The sequence below is a fragment of the Miscanthus floridulus genome, chromosome 8 (assembly GCF_019320115.1).
Source record: "Miscanthus floridulus cultivar M001 chromosome 8, ASM1932011v1, whole genome shotgun sequence".
In the NCBI taxonomy this organism is placed as follows: domain Eukaryota; kingdom Viridiplantae; phylum Streptophyta; class Magnoliopsida; order Poales; family Poaceae; genus Miscanthus; species Miscanthus floridulus.
In genome coordinates this window covers 171,294,119-171,316,627 of record NC_089587.1, presented here as the reverse complement: position 1 = coordinate 171,316,627, position 22,509 = coordinate 171,294,119, and the positions used below count along the sequence as shown (strand labels likewise).

General features: G+C 41.9%; 2 protein-coding genes, 1 long non-coding RNA gene and 1 pseudogene across 3 annotated transcripts; 2 read left to right on the top strand and 2 right to left on the bottom strand.

The window, feature by feature from the left end:
• Positions 1-627: 627 nt before the first annotated feature.
• Positions 628-4,577, bottom strand: LOC136473998 (uncharacterized). The gene is made up of 8 exons (XM_066471617.1): positions 4,441-4,577; positions 3,925-4,181; positions 3,162-3,233; positions 2,571-2,635; positions 2,255-2,414; positions 1,853-1,933; positions 1,679-1,768; positions 628-1,030 (listed from the first exon to the last, which is right to left on the bottom strand). The coding sequence occupies exons 2-8, from the start codon at positions 4,111-4,113 to the stop codon at positions 908-910; spliced, it is 780 nt and encodes a 259-aa protein (XP_066327714.1). The 5' UTR covers positions 4,114-4,181; positions 4,441-4,577; the 3' UTR covers positions 628-907.
• Positions 4,578-9,577: 5,000 nt separating this feature from the next.
• On the top strand, positions 9,578-10,981 carry LOC136470176 (glutathione S-transferase T3-like). The gene is made up of 2 exons (XM_066468111.1): positions 9,578-9,605; positions 10,095-10,981. Exons 1-2 carry the CDS (start codon positions 9,578-9,580, stop codon positions 10,979-10,981), a joined length of 915 nt encoding a protein of 304 aa, XP_066324208.1.
• Positions 10,982-11,323: 342 nt separating this feature from the next.
• Positions 11,324-12,787, top strand: LOC136470175 (uncharacterized; annotated as a pseudogene).
• Positions 12,788-19,339: 6,552 nt separating this feature from the next.
• LOC136473997 (uncharacterized) lies at positions 19,340-21,133 on the bottom strand. The gene is made up of 3 exons (XR_010762821.1): positions 20,785-21,133; positions 20,608-20,704; positions 19,340-19,408 (listed from the first exon to the last, which is right to left on the bottom strand). It is a non-coding gene; the product is annotated as an uncharacterized lncRNA (long non-coding RNA).
• Positions 21,134-22,509: the final 1,376 nt, after the last annotated feature.

The following is a 22,509-nucleotide window of genomic DNA, read 5'->3' as shown; positions in this document are numbered from 1 at the left end:
AAATTTACAATCGTTTACGACAAGCCATAGCCAAACGAACAAGCTGATAGTCGTCTAACCCACATGCGCAAGACTTGCTTACTAACATCTCTCTCTCTCCTCAACATCCGTGTGCAACAAGGTCTTCTCGTATACTCCCTTGTCTAGAAAAGAATGTAATTATGAAAAACGTGCTAGTCAAACTAGCCTAACTTTGACTAAGTTTATAGTAAATAATATTAGTATTTGTCTCGAAATAAATTTATTATGAAAATATATTCTATATAACTAATCTAATGATACTTATTTTGTCTCATGAGTCTTAGTATATTTTTATATAATTTTAATCAAAATTGAAACTGTTTGACTTTTCGAAATGTAAGAATTGCATTCTTTCGTAGACGAAAGAAGTATATGAGAATGGTTTGGGTGGGGTCGAACGCTTCATTGCAAGTTTGCAACACATGATCATATATGCTTTCCATAGCTCTGCAGTTGGTAGTCACCTCGGATTTACAGTTACTTACAAACGAATTGAGCAGGTTTTTTTTTTTTTTTTTTTTTTTTTGCTTTACACTGCCCTTAACAAATCTGTTCAGCAGTATGTGATCAGTTGCATGTGTCAACTGTCAACTCGTATAGTCGTATATGCCACAGTACAAAATCAAATTTTGTGTTGATTTAACTTATATTCACTTATTACTGAAATCTCTTTATGTACAGAAGATGCTGAGAGCCCATCAAACAAGCATTGAATCTCAGCTGGAAAGTTAACTCAATTCGAAGAAAGGCACAACATTTTTGCAGCAACATGACCATTCGAGGTGGCCGAGGCAACAGGCTTTGCAATATGTCCTCGAGTTTCCACCTTTAAGCCCACAGATGCTAAGCATCTGTTATGCACTTGTGAGACTGCCACTGATGTATTCTATTGGTTTGGCTCGGGCTGAGGTGAGGTAGGAGATTCTGGTGGTGCCACCGCAAATTGCATTGTTCTTCCGTTCCGGTGCAGAATGATCGCCACTTCCGTTGGCAATAGCATTGCTTCTTCCTGACGTATCAAAATGAACAACATGAACCATGTGTTCTTATGTCAATTTGGCATAAAGACTCCACGTAGCCCAACCCACGCACTTAATGGGGTACAAAACTACTGAAATTTGAACCAGACAATGAATGATCAAACTTTTCTGACCTAGAAATCTCATGTTTGATCAGAAAGGACAAATACGGTCATCCCAAGATCCCAACCCCCAAGTTCAAACAAGGATATGTATGCTACCAAAGGGGAAAATCTTAGGTTGCTTAACTGTTGATATACTCCCTCCGACGACAAAAGGAGTCAAAAGAATTGAAGTTTGACCAAAGTTATATAGAAAAAATACTAATTTATGATACAAGACAAGTATCATCGAATTAATTATGAAATATATTTTCATAGTAAACCTAGTTAGAGACATAAATGTTAATACTATTCACTATAAACTTAGTCAAAGTTAAGTTAGTTTGACTTGCACAAATCCCATAGTTGCATTCTTTTGTGGATGGAGGGAGTATTATTCAATGCAATGCTAGGTATGAATAGAGTTGTGGAATTCTTTTTCCTCAAGAGTCAAGTCAGTAAACACATGAAAGAGAAAAACATTTCCACTAGCACCATGAAAGAGAAAAACATTTCCACTAGCACCAAGCCACCAACCTGTCTTTGTCTTTGACGCTGCATGATACTAATAGCCCAAGCCATAATGTAGCATGGCAGCAAAAATCCAGCTGCTCTCAAAAGAAATAGCTGTCAAAGATCAACAGTCAGTTAACTCTACATCAACAACAACAAAAAAATCCATAGGAGATATACAGCGTATTAATCACTAACCGAGAAAATAGCAGATGCATCATCTTCATCATCACTGTTAGTAATGGTCAGTGTATGCCTCAGGAGCAGAAGGGCCATCAACTGAACAGAGATAGCGACGCTTCAGTATCACTTAATGTTACATAGTAAAACTGGGAACACTAAAAAAGAAAGAAAAATATATTTGAGCAATAATAATATAAAGAAACCAAAATATCTAAGAATCTAAGATGCAACTTTTAGCCTTAAATAAGCAGCAAGAGCTTTAGTTGTTGTTTGAGGAGAAAAGGTAAGGGGTCAGGCACAACCGCACAAGGTCCATTGAATAGAAGAGATGTTTGACCTTTCTACAGATTTATTGTCTTGACATAATAGAGGTAAAATAATACATATATTTCTATAATAGAAAGCAAACAAACTCACAATCAGAAATATAGAGCGGCAAAACGCAGCAGCATTGTTGTTTGTTGCAGTATATTCATCATACTCATCTTCAAGTAAATGGTGTTGAGCAGCAGCCATTGCCAATATTCTAGGATCATGTAAATCCAAACGGTTGCCAGAGATGGTCCAATCTCCACCACTAGAGATAATTAAAATAATGCAAATATGAGATACCTACAGAAATTTATAAATTACTGTGTACAAAGAATTTTTTGATAATCACACAGAAATACCATTCGCATAAACACCAGGATAGAAGGAAAATAGGTTAGCTTGATGAGTAGAGATAACACACCTTATCTCTATGGTAGTTTCATCATGATGCACCTGGGTTGGGGCAGTGTAACCAGGCTTGTACGACTGATAAACAGAGAATAAAATTCGTAATCTATTTACAGCAACAAAGTTTGCAGTCAAATTAGCAAGGAAGCATAAACATCTCTGCAAAGGCGAACATAGTGCAGAGAAGGTAATCGGTGAGGATTCAAATTCATGAAAATTATTATTAAATTTATGATACAAAATCTTTTCAGCTAAAAAAAATAGCTTTTCTTATGATGCAAGCTTATGACCCTCTTGCTCGTGAAAGGATCCTTGGACGTGAACATCCCTTTTGCATACGGCAGGCCCTAGTACATCTTGACAAATTAATTACTATGTTTAAACAATAGCTGGAAACATAATAATACCATGCATTAAGACCAGGTGCACCCAAAACGTTGTTTAAAATACAAAAAGCAAGACACTTATTTAGCCTAATGAAAACTTTGAAAGAAAACGAAAGGGACAAAATCAATCATTTGTCTTATTTATACAAGAAATAACAAAACCATACATGCATTAGTTTCCATTTTGCTACATTTGTAGTAGTAGCTCAATTGTTTACCTCATGGCAGATTTCACAGGTTATATCTCCTTTCTCATTGCACCAACGCTGCACACATTCCCTGTGAGCATACTGTACAAACATATGCAGTATAAACAAAATTAGCAAACGGGTTTACACAATGGCTTGCACATATAGGATGGTTAAAGACGAACTTAGGTAAGCACTTTTAAACAATAACAATGACCGAAGTCTTCAGTTGAAGGCAACCCACACAAGATACCAAGCCCCTGTGACTTGTTTGTTAAGCTTGCAAAGTAGCTAACAACAAGGGAAAAGGATGTCCTACTCTTTAAGCAACATCGACGATTAAACCAAGCATGCAACTACTTTGTGCAACTACTTTTTCATGAAAATATCAAGGGAAAAAGGATATCCACTCATACTAGCATCACTTTGTGCAACTACTTTTTCATGAAAATATCATGAACCACAGCACCAAACAGGTTTTTGTATCACAAAAAAGTGAAGAGGAACCTCATATGGACATGTATCTGAAAAGCCAGAACATCTCAAGTAACAACTTATACTGAGCACATTAGTTAGCAACCAGCATGGGATCCAACAGCTATGTTATGTCCTAACAAAGATTCAGGTTTAAGTCTCAATGTGATATTTTGCTTGCATTTTAGATACTTAGATTTAAGAATTTATCTATCATCTATGAATTGACAATAGAATGAACCAGAGGCAAACAGCATAAGCAACATGGAATGGGCCCAGAGTTTCTGGTTCGAATGAAGAGAAATAAGGCAGCACGCACCTTGAGGCTGCCGCTGCAAGCGCAGGGGCTCTCGAGGTTCTTTGCGAGGTCCTCCTCTTGGCAAATGCGGCACTCCACCATCCCAATCAGCGCCTCCGTTTCCTCCTTGCCGCCGGACACCAACCCGGCTGCCTCACCGACTCGGGACGCTACGAGCTCCCCAACATCCACCGCGACATGATCCCCCATGTGAGCAAAAGCAAATCGCTCCCAAAATTTCACGCCAAACAGCACAAACCTCTAGAGGATCTCGTGCCCTGCCATCCAACGAACCCAGGGAATCATCAGAACGGGGCCCAATCCACCTCCAATCAAATGTAACGAAGGGGGACAAAATTGACACTAAAACCCTAGAAATTTCGTTTCGGGGGATGAACCGAAGTCGAAGACGAGCGGACTTGGGCGATTCCTGGGTCAAATCGAAGCCCTCGCCTCGATAAATCCCACGAAACGCAAGGTTCGGAAACGATTACCGACGAACAGGGACGAAATGGGAGGAAAGGCAGGGGCTTGTACCTCGGCGACGAATGAACTGCGAGGAAGGCACGCACTTCTTCCTCTTCCGAAATATCTCTCACGAGAAGAAGGGGGAAAAAAAGGGGCCTATTTTCCGCACTTCCTTCGCGTTCCTCTCGCCTGGTGGCCTCGCGGCGTTTTTATCGTTCGCCGCGTGACGGAGCCGTCAGTTCGCCGGTGGACACATCGTTTTCTCTTGTGACTGAGCTCAGACGCACCAGACGGCGTGCGAATTACGTATCTGACATGTGGCTCCCGCCGTTTCTGGTCCCACGTGCCAGGGAGAATGTGCGTAAATCGTTGGCGTACCTGTGGAAAACGGGCATTTCGGATTCCCGCTTGGACATTATCCGGAATCCATTAATAGATCCCTGACGGGTAGTATTTGCTAACTACCCACAGCAGATGCACCCCGTCCAGCGCTGGTGATCTGTGAATGAATGGTTGTTAAAAAGCTGTGGCTGCGTCTCTTGCTCTAAAAGATGTGGTAATAACCGCTGTGTGTTGTAAAAAAAAAAAAAACTTGTTACAGTCAGCTGTAGTATGGCAATTATTGGGTGACGGTGTCCACAAAGTTGGTATGGAGGCTGCCACGAGAGATGATGGCATGTACAAGTGGTTGCCTGCATATGTGGCCGCAGGTGGTCCCATACTCATATACTGTGGCTGGTCGTTCCGGCACGAGTCGGCCTTTTGTTGTAAACTGAAGATCCAACGTGACTTTTTTTCTATTCTCGATGAGGTGTCGAGGTTGTTGAATGATGCGATGTATACAACCGAATCGTAGAGGATGTGGACATTATGGTAACGGCTAGAGACAGTTGCTCACGTATCAACTTAGCGACTTGCAGCGGGGCATGGCGGCTAGTTATGCTTATTAGGAGCTACTTTGGTGTGGGACAGTGTCAATAAATGCGCAAGCGGCCAGGCCTAAAGTCATGATGTATACATGGCTTGCAGCGAACAGCGACGACTAGCCCTACATGGTAGTGGCTAACACATGTAATGACAATGGCATATCGAAATGTTGGATTTTGTCATCCAAGTAATACGATGTAGGATGATAGCTGACAAGTGTAATTATAGTGGGTGACAGGAGCAGGGGTAGCAAGTTATGTTGTGCGACATATGTTGAGGTTCCAAATAACCATTCCGACGATATACTGTTGTGCTTGTAATTGCTTATACTGTTGTTTGTTGTGTCTTGAAACAGTTGATCGGCCTTTTAGCATGTTGATATATTTTAAAATTTTTAATTAATAATGTAATAGATAGCTTTTCCGTCAAGTTGCTTTTAAAATTTTATCTTGGAGGGGCAGGCTTTGCGACTTGCAAGACTTGTCGTTCACCAAATCGATCGAGATTAAGGGCCGTTAGCAGCTCCGATGGGCTCCACGCTCCGGGGAAAGCCGGCTGCGGTGGTGTAAATGGGCCCGGCCGCCGGCACGAATGCACGATACGCCTGCCTTTGACTTCTTTTCTGGCTGCTTGCTGGCCCTGTTCGTTTCTATAATCTGTACTTTTTAGCTTATTTTTTTAATCAAAACAATATTTTTCTCTCACGATAAATCAGCCGGAACAGTATTTCGGCTTGTTTTTTCAGCGAAGCGAACGGGGCCACTGACTGCACTATCAAAAAGTAGAGGTGAATGCCTTTGACGACGTGACTCAATACGTATTGGATCCCGACTCTATATCAATCATTGCTAGATGTGAGTTGTTGTAACGTGTATATACTCGCGGGCCATGAGTCTAGGTTACATACATTATACGAAGTGCATAGGTGTAGTTTGAGATATAAAAAGAGGAGAGCAAAATTTCCACTGTCAAGTAGTTAGGGGGAGGTGAACAATAAAATAGAATAATTATTTTGCTATTTAATATCGAGGCATATATAGATATTCTTTGGTACGAAATTTTCTATTCTAGACTATACTGTACACCATTTTAAACGATACTCTATAGTTTAAAATTGCAACTCTATAGTTTAAAATTTGTCCCACAAAAATTGCTACTTTGACTCATCTATCACAAAAGACAAGGCAGTATCCGGATACTTCTATCCAGACATGCACACCAGAAAAAAAAATAGTCACAAAAGACAAGGGGCATTTTTTGTAATTTCACATCTAAGCATTGGTTTGTGTGCCTAGTCCTAGAATTGCATTTATTTTGGGACAGATGGAGTAATATGGTGACTGTAACACCCTTTTTGCTAAAACACTGAGCATCATACTTGTGTGTAATATAGAGTATAAAGTAATATACGAAACTTGAAACGTTCATTTGAAACACGAAACGCATGTTACATTTCATGTCGCGTTGTATTACTTAGGGTTCTAAATGAATTTTTATGAAACGAAAATGCTATAGAACGCATATGCAAAGGTTTAGTAAAGTTTGTCGCATGAACTTCGTAGGTGACGGTGAAATACGTACGGTCGAGAACAGGATTCGCTAGCTAGTGTACCGAGTAGCTTGGAAATCGCATTCGACGCGAAACCGTTTAGGACTTAGCCAAAATTTCTTAATTCAGACAACGCGTTGACGAAGCCTGGCATGGTTTTAGGGTCTCTTTTAGTAGTCTGATATACCAGCTAGAGCGTAAAATAGGTGGTGTAGCGGATCCTCGAGTTGGCTTTTTGAACAGCTTTAAAATGCATGCAAGGCACGTTCTCGGTCGGCTTCGGTGTCTGGGCGCGGTCACCACGTCTCGGCCGGTGTTGCCGCTCGCCCATGCGCATTGCCGCGCATGCCCGCACCGCCGTTGACGCGCCTGGCACGTTCCTCGCTCGCACTCGCGCACGCTAGGCTCGGCAAGCCTGGCTGCCCTGCCTCATCCGTTGTGTTCGCTTGAGCCCGCGGCTCACCGTCGCGCCGCACTGCACCCCGGTCGCGCTGCGCGCCATCCGTCACTGCCACGCGGCTACTGCTCCCGTTGACCCTCTGGCTGCATGCGCGTGGCTTGCCCCGCCTGCCATCGCCTACACGTCTGTGTGCGGTGCCACGCCACGTTTCCCGTCGTGTCACCTGAAGTGTCGTCGCGCCGGCCGGCCGAGCCGCGCCAAGGCCTAACCATAGCGCTGGACCCAGATGGTAAATGCGCATGTCCGGAGGTTGGTTTGGGGTCCCGCAGTCGCGCTAGACTTGCCACCGCTGCTACCGTACGCCGCCCGTCTCCAATTTAAGTGTTTGCCCATCACCAGCCGCCATAAGTCCAAATGACGTCGTCCAAAGAAATTGGCCTTGCGTAGTCCACTGTCTTCCAATTAATCGAGCGCCAAACTAGCTCTGGTAGTTAGCTTGCGAGTGGAATCGACCCGTCGAGCTTTCGTTCGCCAGTGAGGCAATGAGGGGTGTTTTCCCCACGGCGGTCCACCATGTTTTTTTTAGATGTGTCATCATATTTGTCTGGCCCCTCTTAATCAAAGTCGCTGGTTGCGCCACTACTAGTTGTACTCACGAGTCACGACTTGATAATTTACTTCCACCGTCCCAAAAATAGTTGACGTTAATAGCATCCAAATTTTGTCCCACAATACTTGTCTGTCTCTTTTCTAATACACCTTTCTTTTTTTTTCTATACTCCCCCGTTCACAAAAGAATGCAGTTCTCATATGTCGAGGAGTCACATAGTTTAAAATGTGACTAAAATTATATGAAAAAGTATGAACGCTCATTAGACAAAATAAGTAACATTAGATTAGTTATAGAATATATTTTCATAATCAATTTATTTTGAGCTAATACTGTTTACTATAAACTTGGTCAAACACGAGTTAATTGGAACAGTACAATTCCCATAATTGTATTTTTTATGCACGGAGGTAGTACATCTCTATCTCTATCTCTCTTCTTTTCACATGGACATTTTTGTCTTTTAGATATAATAACATTGGTACGCATGGCCAACTCTAAAAGGTCCTCTGTTCTGGGACTATTTTGGAGAGATTTTACCTCTATGACCTTAAAAATGCACCTTTCTTTCATAGTCCTTTTTTTTCTTGAACCTATAAGGCCCGAAACGAAAATCCCTTACTTGTATGACCTTCCTTCGGTTTCAGGCACTTAACGGTGTTAAGTCAGGGGCGAAAAAAATAAAGTGCAAATTTTATTTTGTCTCTTTTAAATTTGGATTTGTGTAAATTTTTATGTATTTGATAAGCTAATTTTATTGCAATGTATTTGTGTATTTGATTATGTGTCTTATTATGTACCGTTATGCGTGACCTTATTTATGCAATATTACTCTAACTTTAAAATAGACAAAATAAAATTTGTACTTTATTTTTTTCACCATATTTTACCCTTGACTTAATGCCGTTAGAAACCAATGGAAGGCCATACATGTAAGGATTTTTGTTTTCGGACATTACATAGGTAAGTTCAAGAAAAAAAAGGACATAGAAGAAAGGTGCAGTTTTTAAAGGCCATATAGATAATATATCCTATTTTGGAACTTACGAGGAGTATATATCACCGCAATAAATTGTACGAAATAACACACGGGACATAAGGACACCACCCTTTTACCTAGCGGTAGCCCCCCCCCCCCCCCCCCCCCCCCCCCCACCACACCCACACACACACAGGAGTAGGCGTCGAGCAGGTGGCAGCAGAGAGTTGGTGGTTTATGCTGTGTTTAGTTTCTAAAAAGTTTTCCAAAAAATACTACAGTAGCCATCACATCGAATCTTACGATACGTGCATGGAGCATTAAATATAGATGAAAAAAACTAATTGCACAGTTTGGTTGGAAATTGCGAGACGAACGTTTTGAGCCTAATTAGTCCATGATTGAACACTAATTACCAAATAAAAACAAAAGTGTAGCTAAATTCCCAAATTTCACGAACTAAACGCACCTGGAAAAAAAAGTGAAGAATGCAGAGATGAACGGCCTTCCTGGGAAGTAATATTTTTGCCGTTGATCTTGCGGCAAGTAGCGTGCGGCTAGATGCAGGGCCTATTTGGATACTAGCCATAGCTCGGAGCTAGCCACGTCCAAACTGCGATAAGAGCAACCACAATGTTGGCAAAACCAGTCCATAGGAAATTAAATATTTACTATCAGATAGCTGGTACATTGTAGAACTAGTCCATAAGCAGTCCATAGGTAAAAGCCACCCATAACACTATGGGCAGCCCAGAAGACAATAAAAACGGTTTGTACACTGTAGATCTGACACACAACAATAAACAAGAAAGTCGTTGGCCTTCCGAAGGTAGCCGTTGGGCGTTGGGTGTTGGCCTCCTCCTTCCTGTACATGCCTTCTTTGCTGAAGCCCTCTCTGCCTACAAAACTGAAGCTTCGTGCTGCATTCTTCACACATGAGCCTGAGATTTTCAACTCTAGAACACAACAATGGAACCCTCGCCCAGAAACTTTTCTAGCCTCCTGAATCAAGGCTCTCCAACCCAATACTCAGAGAGCAGTGGCCAAATCTCACCACCTACACCCTAATCCCAGTTTCCCTTTGGAACATCCAATTTTCTACAGAACTTCAATCCTTTTGGTCCTCCAGGAATCCACCCACCATATGGCCATTCTCCTCCCAGATTTTAAGGTGTTCAACAACAAGGGAGTTGGCTACAAGCTCCTCCACCTAGCTTTCAAGGATTTCATCTCCATGAAAGTTTGGGTGCACCTGTAGCCAATAGGCCTCCACCAGTTCTTCAATTTGGCCATTTAGGTGGAGCTGCAGCCAACACTTCTTCCCATGGATCCAAGTCTAGTTCTCGATGCTCTGCACAACAAGAGAAGCAATCAGTCAACATTGAAGATTTAAGTGATAGCAGTGAAGAAGAAGAACCAAAGAGGCATCAACGCATCAATTGGAGTGAAGAAGAAAATGAGCGGCTTTTCAATTCGTGGACACATCACTCCACTGATCCCGTAATCGGCATCGACAGGAAATGTGAGTACTATTGGAAAGCTGTAGCTACTAAGTTCAACGACAACACGCCAAAAAATAGCCACAAGAGGTCAGTCAAACAATTGAAGACACACTGGGGTGATGTCAAGAGGGATATCACAAAGTTCAGTGGGGCTTATGCTCGAGCTATGAGTGCACGCAGCAGTGGGCAATCTGATGACATGGTCCTGAAAATAGCCCATGAGATGTTCAAGGGAGGCAACAAGGGTAGGTCTTTCATATATGAGTACCTGTGGAAGGTGGCCAAGGAGATGCCCAAATGGCGCAGAATCATCCAAGAGGAGAGGACAACAAAAAGGACCAAGCTATCTAACTCAGGAGCGTACACTTCTTCATCCAACCAAGACACAGAGGGGGAAACCATGAGTAGAGAGGTACGTCCTGAGGGGCAGAAGAAAGCGAAGGCAAGGCTGAAAGGGACAGGAAAATCTACAACACCATCTCCTTTGAGCAACCAACCAAGTCAGAATATGGTTATGTATCATGAAGCTATGTCAATGAAAGCAAAAACTGCAAGAGATAAAAAGTATAAGACATATTTAAAACTGTTGGCAATAGATACCTCAAACTTCAATGAAAAAGAAAAAAAAGGCATGACAACATAATGGACCAGATAGCAAAAGACTTGGCTGAGGAGTAGAAAGGCAGCAAGAGATGCATGTATCCCTAATATTTAGTGTAATTGTTGTTTTCAAGTTAATTAGTTTTTATGTATTAGGTAGCATGGTTGTACCACCAATATTTAGTGTAATTGTTATTTTTCTTAGTGCTGGCAGTGTATTTGTAAGCTTAATATGGCTGTACCCCATTATTAATGAAACCAGCAGATGGCTGTTGAGGTATGGACAAAAGCAAAATATAGCTGTTGAGAAAAGACAAACAAAAATATAGCTGTTGAAAAAAGACAAACAAAAATATAGCTGTTTAGGTCATGCCAGAAGCAGCAGATGGCTGTTGAGAAAAAGACAAAAAATATAGCTGTTGCATACAAGTGGACAACAGCTACAAATATGACCACCACACCACTCCCTCGTTCACTAGACACCAGTCCACAACCACTGCCTGATTCACACAAGACACCACTTCCTCATTCACTAGAAAAAGTGTCAACTGACTCAGATGATTCTATTGAGTCTGAGCTTGAAGCACAGATTGAGGCTGAGCTTGAGCAGGAGATTGAAGCTGAGATTGAAGCAGAATCAGCTAGGTCCTCTATTCGACGTGGGGGTTATACAAGGAGGTACATCAACAGAAATCATGAAGATGATCACAATAGACTAGTTGGTAAATATTTTTCAGATACTCCCTTGTACACAGATAATCAGTTTCATAGAAGATTTCGCATGAGGAAGCATTTATTTATGCGCATAGTTGAAGCTCTAGGTGTTTGGTCTCCATATTTTCGTCTACGCCGAGATGCATTTAGCAAAGTGGGTCTATCACCATTACAGAAATGTACTGCTGCCATTAGAATGTTGGCATATGGTTCACCAGCAGATCTTATGGATGAAACATTTGGGGTTGCCGAGAGTACAGTAATGGAGTGTTTGATTCATTTTGTTCATGGTGTTAGAAGCTTATTCGGTGCACAATATCTACGCAAACCTACTAGTGAAGACATCCAACGCTTACTGCAAGTAGCAGACTAGCGTGGTTTCCCTGGGATGTTGGGTAGTCTTGATTGTATGCATTGGGAGTGGCAGAATTGCCCTGTTGCTTGGAAAGGGCAATTCACTCGAGGTGATTATAAGGTACCTACCATAATGCTAGAGGCTGTCGCGTCTTATGACCTATGGATTTGGCATGCATTCTTTGGAGCTTCTGGTTCGAACAATGACATTAATGTGCTTGACCAGTCACCGTTATTCACAGAACAGCTACAAGGCAAAGCACCTGAGGTTCAGTACACTGTTAATGGGTCACAATACAACATGGGTTACTATCTAGCTGACGGCATCTATCCAGAATGGGCCACATTTGTCAAGACAATCAACCGACCACTAAGTCCTAAGCATAAATTGTTTGCAAGCTATCAAGAAGGAGAAAGAAAAGCTGTGGAACGAGCTTTCGGGGTGTTGCAAAAGCGTTGGGCTATCATACGTCACCCAGCAAGACTTTGGGAACGGGAAGAACTCGCCAATATTATGTATGCATGTGTTATATTGCACAACATGATAATAGAGGATGAGAGAGGCATCTATGACATACCAGATGATAACACATATGAGCAAGCGCAATCTTCTCCAAATTTAACCGGGCTTGCACATGGATCAATCTATGGATTCACAGATATACTAGACAAAGACAATGAAATTCGCAATCGATCAACTCACGTTCGTCTCAAGGAAGATTTGATAGAGCACATTTGGCAAAAATTCAGTACACAGCAACATGCACCCGGCCAAGAGTAGAGTCTCATCCATGTAAATTTAGGATCGTGTGTTTTCTTAAATTTATTTGTACTCGTATCTGAAATAAGGCAATTGTACTTTTATTTCATTGTTCATTCATACTTTGCAAAAAGAAGTAGTACTATGCACGGATCGGAGGTTACGAACTCAACCTCGTTAGGCTAGTTACGCTACAAACTCCAACTCTCATTTTTACAACTATATAAAAGCTAAAGCAGCTGCTATTACTATGCACGGATCGGAGGTAGGAAATGATTATACCTGCTGCTGAGATGAGGAACGGGTCGGTGCCCCGTGAGTCCTGCTCCCCTGCTGTCCGCATGCCCCAGCTCGGGAGTCTGTGCACGCGCCGACATCCCGGCCAGTGCCTAGCGAGATCTACGAGCCGGGTGTGCACGCGGGTGCCGCCGGACGGTGCACGCCAGGTCACCGTGCCAAGCGTTCGCGCGGGTGCAGGCAGTCGGTGGCCTGCGAGGACGCCAGGTTGCAGCGTCGGCCGTCCACGTGGCTCCCTAGGTCGCCGCCCTGGGCGTCCGTGCCCCTGCAAGAAACGCCCGATCTGAGTTGGTTGACGCCCGATCTAAGCACGGAAGTTGGAGATCTGAGGTGGAAGGGGAAGGCCATGGTCGGATTTAGTGCGAGGAAGGAGATCGGTGGCGGAGAAGACGGTGCTGGAGATAGGGGATATGGAGTTGCATCGCCCTGGACTTCTCCGTCGCGCGAACAGATGGGGGAAGTTGGGGGTGTGGGATATTTTATTGGCTGTGGGACCTAGCCTTATGGACAGCCGGTCCAGATACATTGTGGCCTCCAACTTAACTATAGACCTCTGCCATGAGACCCATCTACGGGCCGGTTGGTCCATATACATTGACCTTGCTCAAGTTATGGTGTGCTGCAGTTGGGGTGTGATTTTTTACTGCCACACTTCGCGGTGACTACTGTGGCTGCCTCGTTTCGCGCGTGAACCAACCAGGGGCTCCAGTTTCTGTGGCAAGCCACAGTTTGCGGCGTGGCGGACTGTGACTGCAAACCAAACATCCCCACAGGCAACTTATTTGTATATGTAGTAAAAATATTTTATACTATACATATATTGTATCGCTATTGTCTACCAAAGATACATGTATGAAGTTGGTCCGTTGCTCTCTTCCTAGTACTCTTTCCGTATGCGAGATGGCCAGAGCCTCCTCTATGAGACTCCGAGGTCCCGTTTGGCTGGCAAAAATTTGGCTCAAACTGGCTGAATTTTTGTGAGAGCAAAACACTGTTCCGGCTGAAAAAATGTCGAATATGAGGTAAACCGAACGGGGCCCGACTGTGACAAGGGCAGCGGCCGCCGCCATCCCGTCACCACTAGCCGGCGACGACACTAGTGGCAACGGTGGGTTGCAGTGCTCGTCACACGCGCATCCCCTGCCCTTCCCTGGCCTCCCTTATTTATTCATATCAGTCATGTTCGCTTGTTTTATAATTCGTATTTTTTAGTCGGAACAGTATTTTCCTCTCACAACAAATCAGCCAGAACAGTGTTTCGGCTTGTTTTTCCAGCGAAACGAACGAAGCCATTTAGTGAACAAATCTCAAAACAAAGTGAACAAATCTCAAAACAAAGATCCTATGGCTAAGAAAACAACTTTCCTCAAAGTTGTCTTCGGCTTAGCATTTCCCCTGAATGGAGTGCAACGGTATCAAATTGACTAGGGCCCTGTTTAGTTCCCTCACAAAACGTCAAATTTTTCAAGATTCCCCGTCACATCGAACACGAAAACGCATGCATGAAGCATTAAATATAAACAAAAAATAAAACTAATTACACAGTTTAGACGAAATCCACGAGATGAATCTTTTAAGCCTAATTAGACTATGATTGGACACTAATTGCCAAATAACAACGAAAACGCTACCGTGCTCATTTTGCCAAATTTTTCAGATCTAAACTGGGCCTAGATTGAAATGAAATTGCTCATCTGTGAAATTCGCTACAGTGCTCATTTTGCCAAATTTTTCGGATCTAAACTGGACCTAGATTGAAATGAAATTGCTCACCTGTGAAATTCCTGCACAGTTCCTAGGTTCCCAGGAGGCCCTCAGTGTCTAATGTGAATATTCCCCAAACTAGCCTCGTCATTGGCGAAATGGATACATGTCTCTTTTTTTTTTCCTCCACGTGCTCTTCTGCGAAGCCAGTGTCTTATGGCGTGCGTGATTGGATACACGTTTTTACTGTAGTTAGGTTGGACGGAAGCGACCTCCGAGCCATTTGTTGTCTGGACGGGCATTTGTGTTATTCAGCGGGGTGCAAGGGAGGCGTCCAAGTCTGGCTCTCGATCTGGATGTAAGTTTCTCCGTTTGTGCATAGAGCTTGTGCGGGTAGGAGTGTTCGGCCGGTCGAAAAGCCGCTTGCGCTGGTTTGTATGATTGGTTTTTTGAGAAAGAAAAATATTGTACCGTGGCTTATAAGGCAGCAAATAAGCTAGCTTATTCAGCCAACCGAACAAGCCATCTCCTATATTTCCTACACATCCAAATGACCAAACCTCAAAGAATGCATGTGCTTCCATCTAAACCAAAACTTTTTTGCATGGACTAGGTCAGGCCGGTGGGAGCTTGGTCCCAGACCAATCATGCCTTAAGGGTATGTTTGGTTCACGGCCTGTCAGATAGCTTGTCTGGTAAATTCGGCCAAATTTGACATCGTGGAATTGCTGTCTGGCAGAAAAAGCTGTCTAGCCGGAAACTGAGAGCGTACTAAGTACTCGTAAGATCTAAAGAGAAACAATAGCCAGAGAAAAGAAATTCCTATTCAAAATCAAGAAAGAAATAATATAAGTTACAGCCCATCCAACCAAAAATATGGATGTTTGATGAGGGTACAAGTACAACTAATATCATCCCATTTCCTCATCAAATTCTGATTACAAGTGACATCAATGCCAAAGGTTATAGTACTATAAAAAGATTTCCAAATATTACACCATAAAAGAAGCTATTTTACTCCCTGTTAAAATCTTAAATACCCCGCCCCCCGGTTCACGACCCATGTTCTTTTATTTTTGAGTTGAGATTAAGCATGAGAGTTAATGAAGTAAATTGATCACTTTACTCCATACGGTGGAAATTAGTTAACGATGCAATTAAGGAATGTTCTAAAGATTGTAAAACATGTATTTTTAACAAGAGGGATCAATACACTCTCGAAGTGGCTGCCAAGTGCCAACGAGATTGCATCACCTAATAAAAGGCAAAAAATAAAAACTAGGATTCAGAGCAAACCAACCAATATCTCGGAGGATTATTGCTAATGTGATAGCATGATATGAATGAATAAATACTATAAATAAGCTATATACAAGGTATTAGGCCAATGTCAAGATGGCCTAGTTAGTCTAAGGCGCCAGTTTCAGGTACTGGTCCGAAAGGGCATGGGTTCGAATCACATTCTTGACATAGGCCTTTAGTTGCTCCTAAAAGTTTATACGAATGTTTGGACACATGTACGATCTATTAAATATAGATTAAAAATAATTAATTATATTGATTATGACTATTTTACAAGACAAAATTTTGAGGTCTAATTAAGCCATGATTTAACAATGTGGTGCTACAGTAATACATGGGCTAATGATGAATTAATTAGGTTTAATAAATTCGTCTCGCGGTTTACTGACCAATTCTGTAATTTGTTTTTTTATTAGTATCCGAACACCTCGATGTGACACCCTGGAACTAAACAAGCCCATAATAACACTTTCTTTCTTTTTTTGCTTCTATTTTTTTGTCCTTATTTTGTGTTTTAATCTTTTTGGCTTCTATACTATTTTTTGTCCTTTTTTTTTGTGTGTCCGCTTCTTGATATTGTTTTCTTGGCTTCTACTTTTTTTGTCGTTTTTATTTCCTTTGAGGGCAAAGGCTGGTTATTGTTTCATATCAGGCAAATGCAATGTTGATTCTGAGATTTGATATGTCACTGTCAGGCGAGTAGGCAACCGAGTGTTCTTGTGCAAGAGCACATCAACAAGAGGCATTGTTATAAAAAAAAGGCACGATAGTCATTTTGGTCCTTAACTATTACTCGAGGCTCAATTTCATCGTTAAACTTTTAAAACGGCTGTTTAGATTCTCAAATTTTAGTTTTAGGTTCAATTTCATCCTACAACTATAAAGATGATCGTTTCAGTCCGTAAATTGTGTATTTTGGGCTCAATTTCATCCATAAATTATCAAAGTGCATTTAACTTTTATTTTCAACTCAATTTTGTCTATTTAAAAAGAAAAATTTATATTTTAGACATAATTTCATCCATAAATTATCAAAATTATAGATCTGCTATTGTTTTCCATGCATTCTTAAATAATAAATAGTGTTCGATGCAACTGTAATTACTCCCATAAATATCATTTAATCAGATATATGTAAATGGTACCATTATAAGATAACACTAAAAATAATAGCTTGAAATTATTAATGGCCACGAAAGAGTTTTTGGATGAATATTATTTTTCTATCTCCAATCGTTAGTGGTGTTGGAGCTAACCAGATGCAACAGTGCAGCGTTCCACATAGAACGTAGACAAAGGTGAGTTGAAAATAAAAGTTTAAAGAACAAAATACACTTTGATAGGTTATAAATGAAATTGAGCCCAAAATACAAAGTTTGAGGACTAAAACAATTATTTTTATAGTTCTAGAATGAAATTGAGCCTAAAAGTAGAGTTTGATGACTAAAATAGCCGTTTTGAAAGTTCAGGGACCAAACTGAGCCTCGAGTAATAGTAGAGAGATCAAAAAGACTATTCTGCTCTGGTGTAACTAACCACCTAACCACAAAACAAGGAGTTGCATCAACGTGAGCCTAATTGTGGAACATCTTGCTCTGGTGTAACTAACCACCTAACGACAAGGAAACAACTACTCAATGCGCTGACCAGCATTAACAGTTCAACATCTTCTGGTTTCAACTACGAATCAAAGATGGCTATGAGATGTTATAGCATAATAACAAATGATAATGTGTCGCACACAAAAAAAATCACTTTGACGAGGATCCACTGCTGCTTCTAGTCCTAGACTAGAGATCAATTTCGTTCATTTCAGACAGATAAAAACACTTCTTTTTATTCAACTTATATATATTACATACATCTTGCTCAGACTGCCACAACCATGGCACTCTCTCCCCTAACAAAGCATCTCTGTACAATTTATCTCTATACCTGAATCTTTGGATCGTGTGCTCCAATGAGGGCACTCTGCAAACGAAAACCCTCAAAACCAAACTCTGATGGGATTGAGATTATGGACTGTTGCTACAGAGCGCGGCGCTTTTATGGTCTGCCAGCAGGATACCATCTTCGTGTAACATGTATGCGGCGGAATCTTCTGTTTCAAGAGAGGGAAATCATCAGCATGCTTCTCCATGCAAAAACTACGCAAAGACAACACATCTTGTGGTGCTTTATACAAGTATAGTATGTGGTTTCTTGCGCCGAAGCTGTTGCTTTATGCTCTTCTCTTCTTTAAATCATTCTTGGCTTGTTCCAGCCTACCTCCTTTTGCTGTGGATTTAGTGGGTCCAATGCAAGGCAGTCCCATTCAAAGATCCAAAGAGCAACCACGACAAAAAAAAAAACCCACTGTAACTGCGAGCAACATTCCCTTGTCTTCCAGTTTGTTCAAAACTAGTGGAAGGCGCGCGCCATTGCGCGCGTAGGCAGGCGTAGAGAAGATCTAGAATATGGAGTATATAGACTGTAATAAACAGCTGTAGGTTTTCATAAGTAGCATGGTCTAATTTCCATTCAGTTTAGAGCGTACCTGCATTCCAAACTGAAACTATTGCACGGCTAAATAAATACAATGAGATCAAATGTTTAGGCAAATTTGATTTAACCATGAAAAATGTATGTGCCTTAAAATATGATCACCAGCAATTGGACTACCGAACTGTAACTGTAGTTTTCAAACTATTTACCTAACTACAGCTTCTAGAGAGTGTACATGGTACTATTTAGCACTGACGAGGTATAATGAATTCCATTTTACCGCAGAAGAAATATGAATTCAGTTTATGGCAAGGGGAAACAGAATATAAATATCCGTATTGCAAAGTTATCTTGCAGGTTGCAAAGCTATACTCCAGATTGCAGCGGCAAAGTTCATATTAGGTAAAAGGAAAGTCACATTTCAGATAGCAAAGCTATACTCAGTGAGTAGGTATAGAGTACGAATCATAGAAGGATGCATAGCTTCAGTTCAGAAATCTAAAGAAAAAAAAATAGAAATACCCTCATTTTGCAGTGCTACCAAGTAATAAATTACCTTGCTGGGAAGCCCAACTGGCTTTACTACTCTGCAGACCACTGCAGGCAGTACCGCTTGCCCCATTGCCCTGGCTGCCTTGTCCCTACTTGCTGCAAGCAGACAGTTGGCACTTGCATCGACCTAAAGGCAACACAATTGTCATGGTAAGCCTGTTGCTGAGCCGTCATGAAGGTACACACTGGAAATTTAATGCTAGGACCAATCTTTTTTTCTTATTTACCTTTGAAAGTTTAGCGCCGCTCGCACCATTGGCCCGGCTGCCTTGCCCCTACTCGCTGCAACGAAACACCTGCCACCTGCATAAGGCAAAATAATGTATAAATTTCTATGGTCACTGAGACAACCATGCATAAGTTACCAGGTGGAGGTCTAATGAATCAGGAAGCGCACATAATATGAGAAGACAAAATTACAGATATTACTATAGGTATAGCTAAGGTTTTATGTAAACCGGAATGAGGCGAGGATCGAAGCAACCATGTCCCTTGAACTGAATAATTCCATGTATAAACGAGCGAATCACAATGGCAATGAGAACAAAAAAATCAGAAGGGAAACCAAATACGTCCCTAGACTGAGCTGAAGGAAAAGGATAGATCATAACAGCGCAGTTTACCAAGTGTATTAGCATAGTGATTTCCATATTATACAGGCTGGAAAAAAAACTAACACATCCACTAAATAACCAGGAAGGCAAATGAGGTTTACAAATTCCTGTACTATAGCAGATTGAATCCGGGAAAAATAATTTCAGAATTGCAGGCAGTGTCAGACTATAATGACAAAGACGCCGTAGGTGAACATACTCAGTCTTGATCTCACACACCTTTGTATGGAACTAAAAATGTATCATAATACGTTGCTGCATATAAGGGTAGGATCAAAATGAGCATGGATCTTTTAAAAAAAAATCTATATAGCGAAATGACATCTAAATGCTTGCAAAGGACAGAGAAGGAAGTCACATAAAGGGTCAGCCATTGCACAAGAGATGGAATATATGATCCGTGGCAGAAGAGCAAAATACGTAAAGTGCTTTCCAAATAAGAACCAATTAATAGTAGGGGTACATGAAACCATGCCAAAGTTAAATAAATCTTCGTAAAACAATTGATAGTGTCAATACTTGGATATCTGAACTGTTGGGAAACAGATAGTTGTGCCACTCAAATTTTCAGGGATGTCAATGTGACAGAGAACATCTTGTACCAGCATGCATCCTCAAGTAAATTTTGCTAACATGGCCATGCTAAGAGGACGCTAACTCCCGTAGGTTTGTAGAGTTTAATGTTTGGAAAGCCCAAATTATTAACTATATTTATAGATGGTTTTGACGGACTACAGACAATCTCTGCAGCTGTGGATGCGATCATTTTTAGTAAATAAAGTAAAAGCAGAGACAAACTATATTGCAGGATACGGAGTACAGAGAAATGATATAAAAGAATTAATCACCAACAGAGTTGTTTCTGTAACTGGACTGACTACTTTTTACCTCTGATTTGTTGTTAGAGACACATAGATGTGCAGATGAATCCATGAAGCACCAGCATAGCATCAATATACTAAGAATGTGCCCTTGACCCAAGAACCTGAGAAGAGGACAACAAAAGAGAACAATGATTAGAAACCTAACCCCCTTTTTAGCATTACTGAAAGCAGTATACTTTACCATCAATAAACAATGGTGTAAGATCCAGTAAAAGGATTCCAGTATGGCATGTCAGGTAGGCATCTTTGAGGCAAACATAGTTCAATAGAGACACGGTTGCAGAACTATTCCGAACATATGGCAGCCGCAAAATTCCCATCAGAGCAGTAAACCGTCTGGAATTCATAGACTCATTAGTCGGTATTAGTCTATAACTCACCTATAGAAGCTCTTCTCCAACACAGAGAGTGATCGGCTTTTGAATCGGTTGCCGATAACATATTCTTTTCACATCAATGTCCCATATTATTGCAAAAACATGATATGAGGCATCATATCTGTTCCTGGAACTCCAAGAACATGACATGAGGCATCATATCTGATCCTAAAACTCCGAAACAACGAACGCTACACTAACCCAACAAAAGTCAGGAGGGGCACTGTAAATATATTATTGTCTGTACATAGAACCGCCAACACCTTCCTTTCCCCAATGTCTGCATAGAACTGCTACATGCAGGTGCTGGTGTTTAACCAGCTGGCATAACCATTGTTTCTATCAATTATAAGCAGTGTCGCACTAAGCAACCAAGGAAGTACGACAACACACAAGGTAACTTAATTATATTCCATCACTGATCAACGATGACTGACTATGCAGGCAACCTCCTTTTATTAAAATTCCTTCCAACAACCAACCAATGCAAGATGAGTCCAAATTGTTTCTACATGCAATATTTCCAACGAGCTGCCCGAACACTATTAGTGTATTTTTCTCACAAAAAATTGACACAAACCATGAAAATTAATCTGAGACAAGCAAAGGTACAATGCACAAATAATAGGTATAGTTTGGAAAGCTAAAGAGAAAAATAAGCCTGATATTGACGTTCACTAAGTAATAAATTACCTTTCTAGCAAGGGCAATCGCAAATACGTCATTGGCAATGGGATGCGCTCAGTAATAGAAGAACCGATAAATTTTATGAAGCAAAGACATCATTGACAATGGATGTATGCTAACTAACAAATGGATAAAATGTGCAACTAATGGAACGACATTGTCACAAGATTCATTGAAGAATGAAATAACTATATACTCATCACTGCAGAACTCCACTGTCTCAGTCTTAAAAAGATCATCATCGCACCATCCCCAAGCCTCAGTAGATAACATGAATGTAACAATTTATAATCATTGTACATGGAAGGATATCAGTTCTGCACACAAGAGAATAGCAAGAGACGATGGACACTGGGCGAGCTTGCTCGCTGCAGCGAAGAGGGGAGCGCGGCCAAGATCCCCGCAGTGAGGAGAGGGAGTTTAGGGAAGGGGAGGGACAAGTGGAGAGAGCGCACGCCGGAGTTTAGGGTTTGGCCTATCCGGTATGGTACCTAGGGTTTCGCCGGCAGGAGGAGCGCAGGCGCACCGGCGTGAGGAGGCATCGAGCAGGCCGTACGGAGGATGGGGGAGAGGGAGTACGGAGGATGGGGGAGAGGGAGGGGGCCGCCGGGCCCTACCCGCGCCGCCTGCAGCCTGCGTCGTCGGCTCGCGCCCGCCGCCGCCGCGGGAGGCAAGGGGAGAGAGGAGGAGGAGGATGACGAGGAGGAGGAGGAGGAGGAAGAAGAGGCGAAGGAGGAGGAGGGCGGGCGCGGCGCGCCGCTCGAGCCCGGCGCCGTGGCCATCGCCCCTGCTGGCTTCGGGAGGACGAGGGAGGAAGCGGAGAGAGAGAGAGAGAGGGGGGA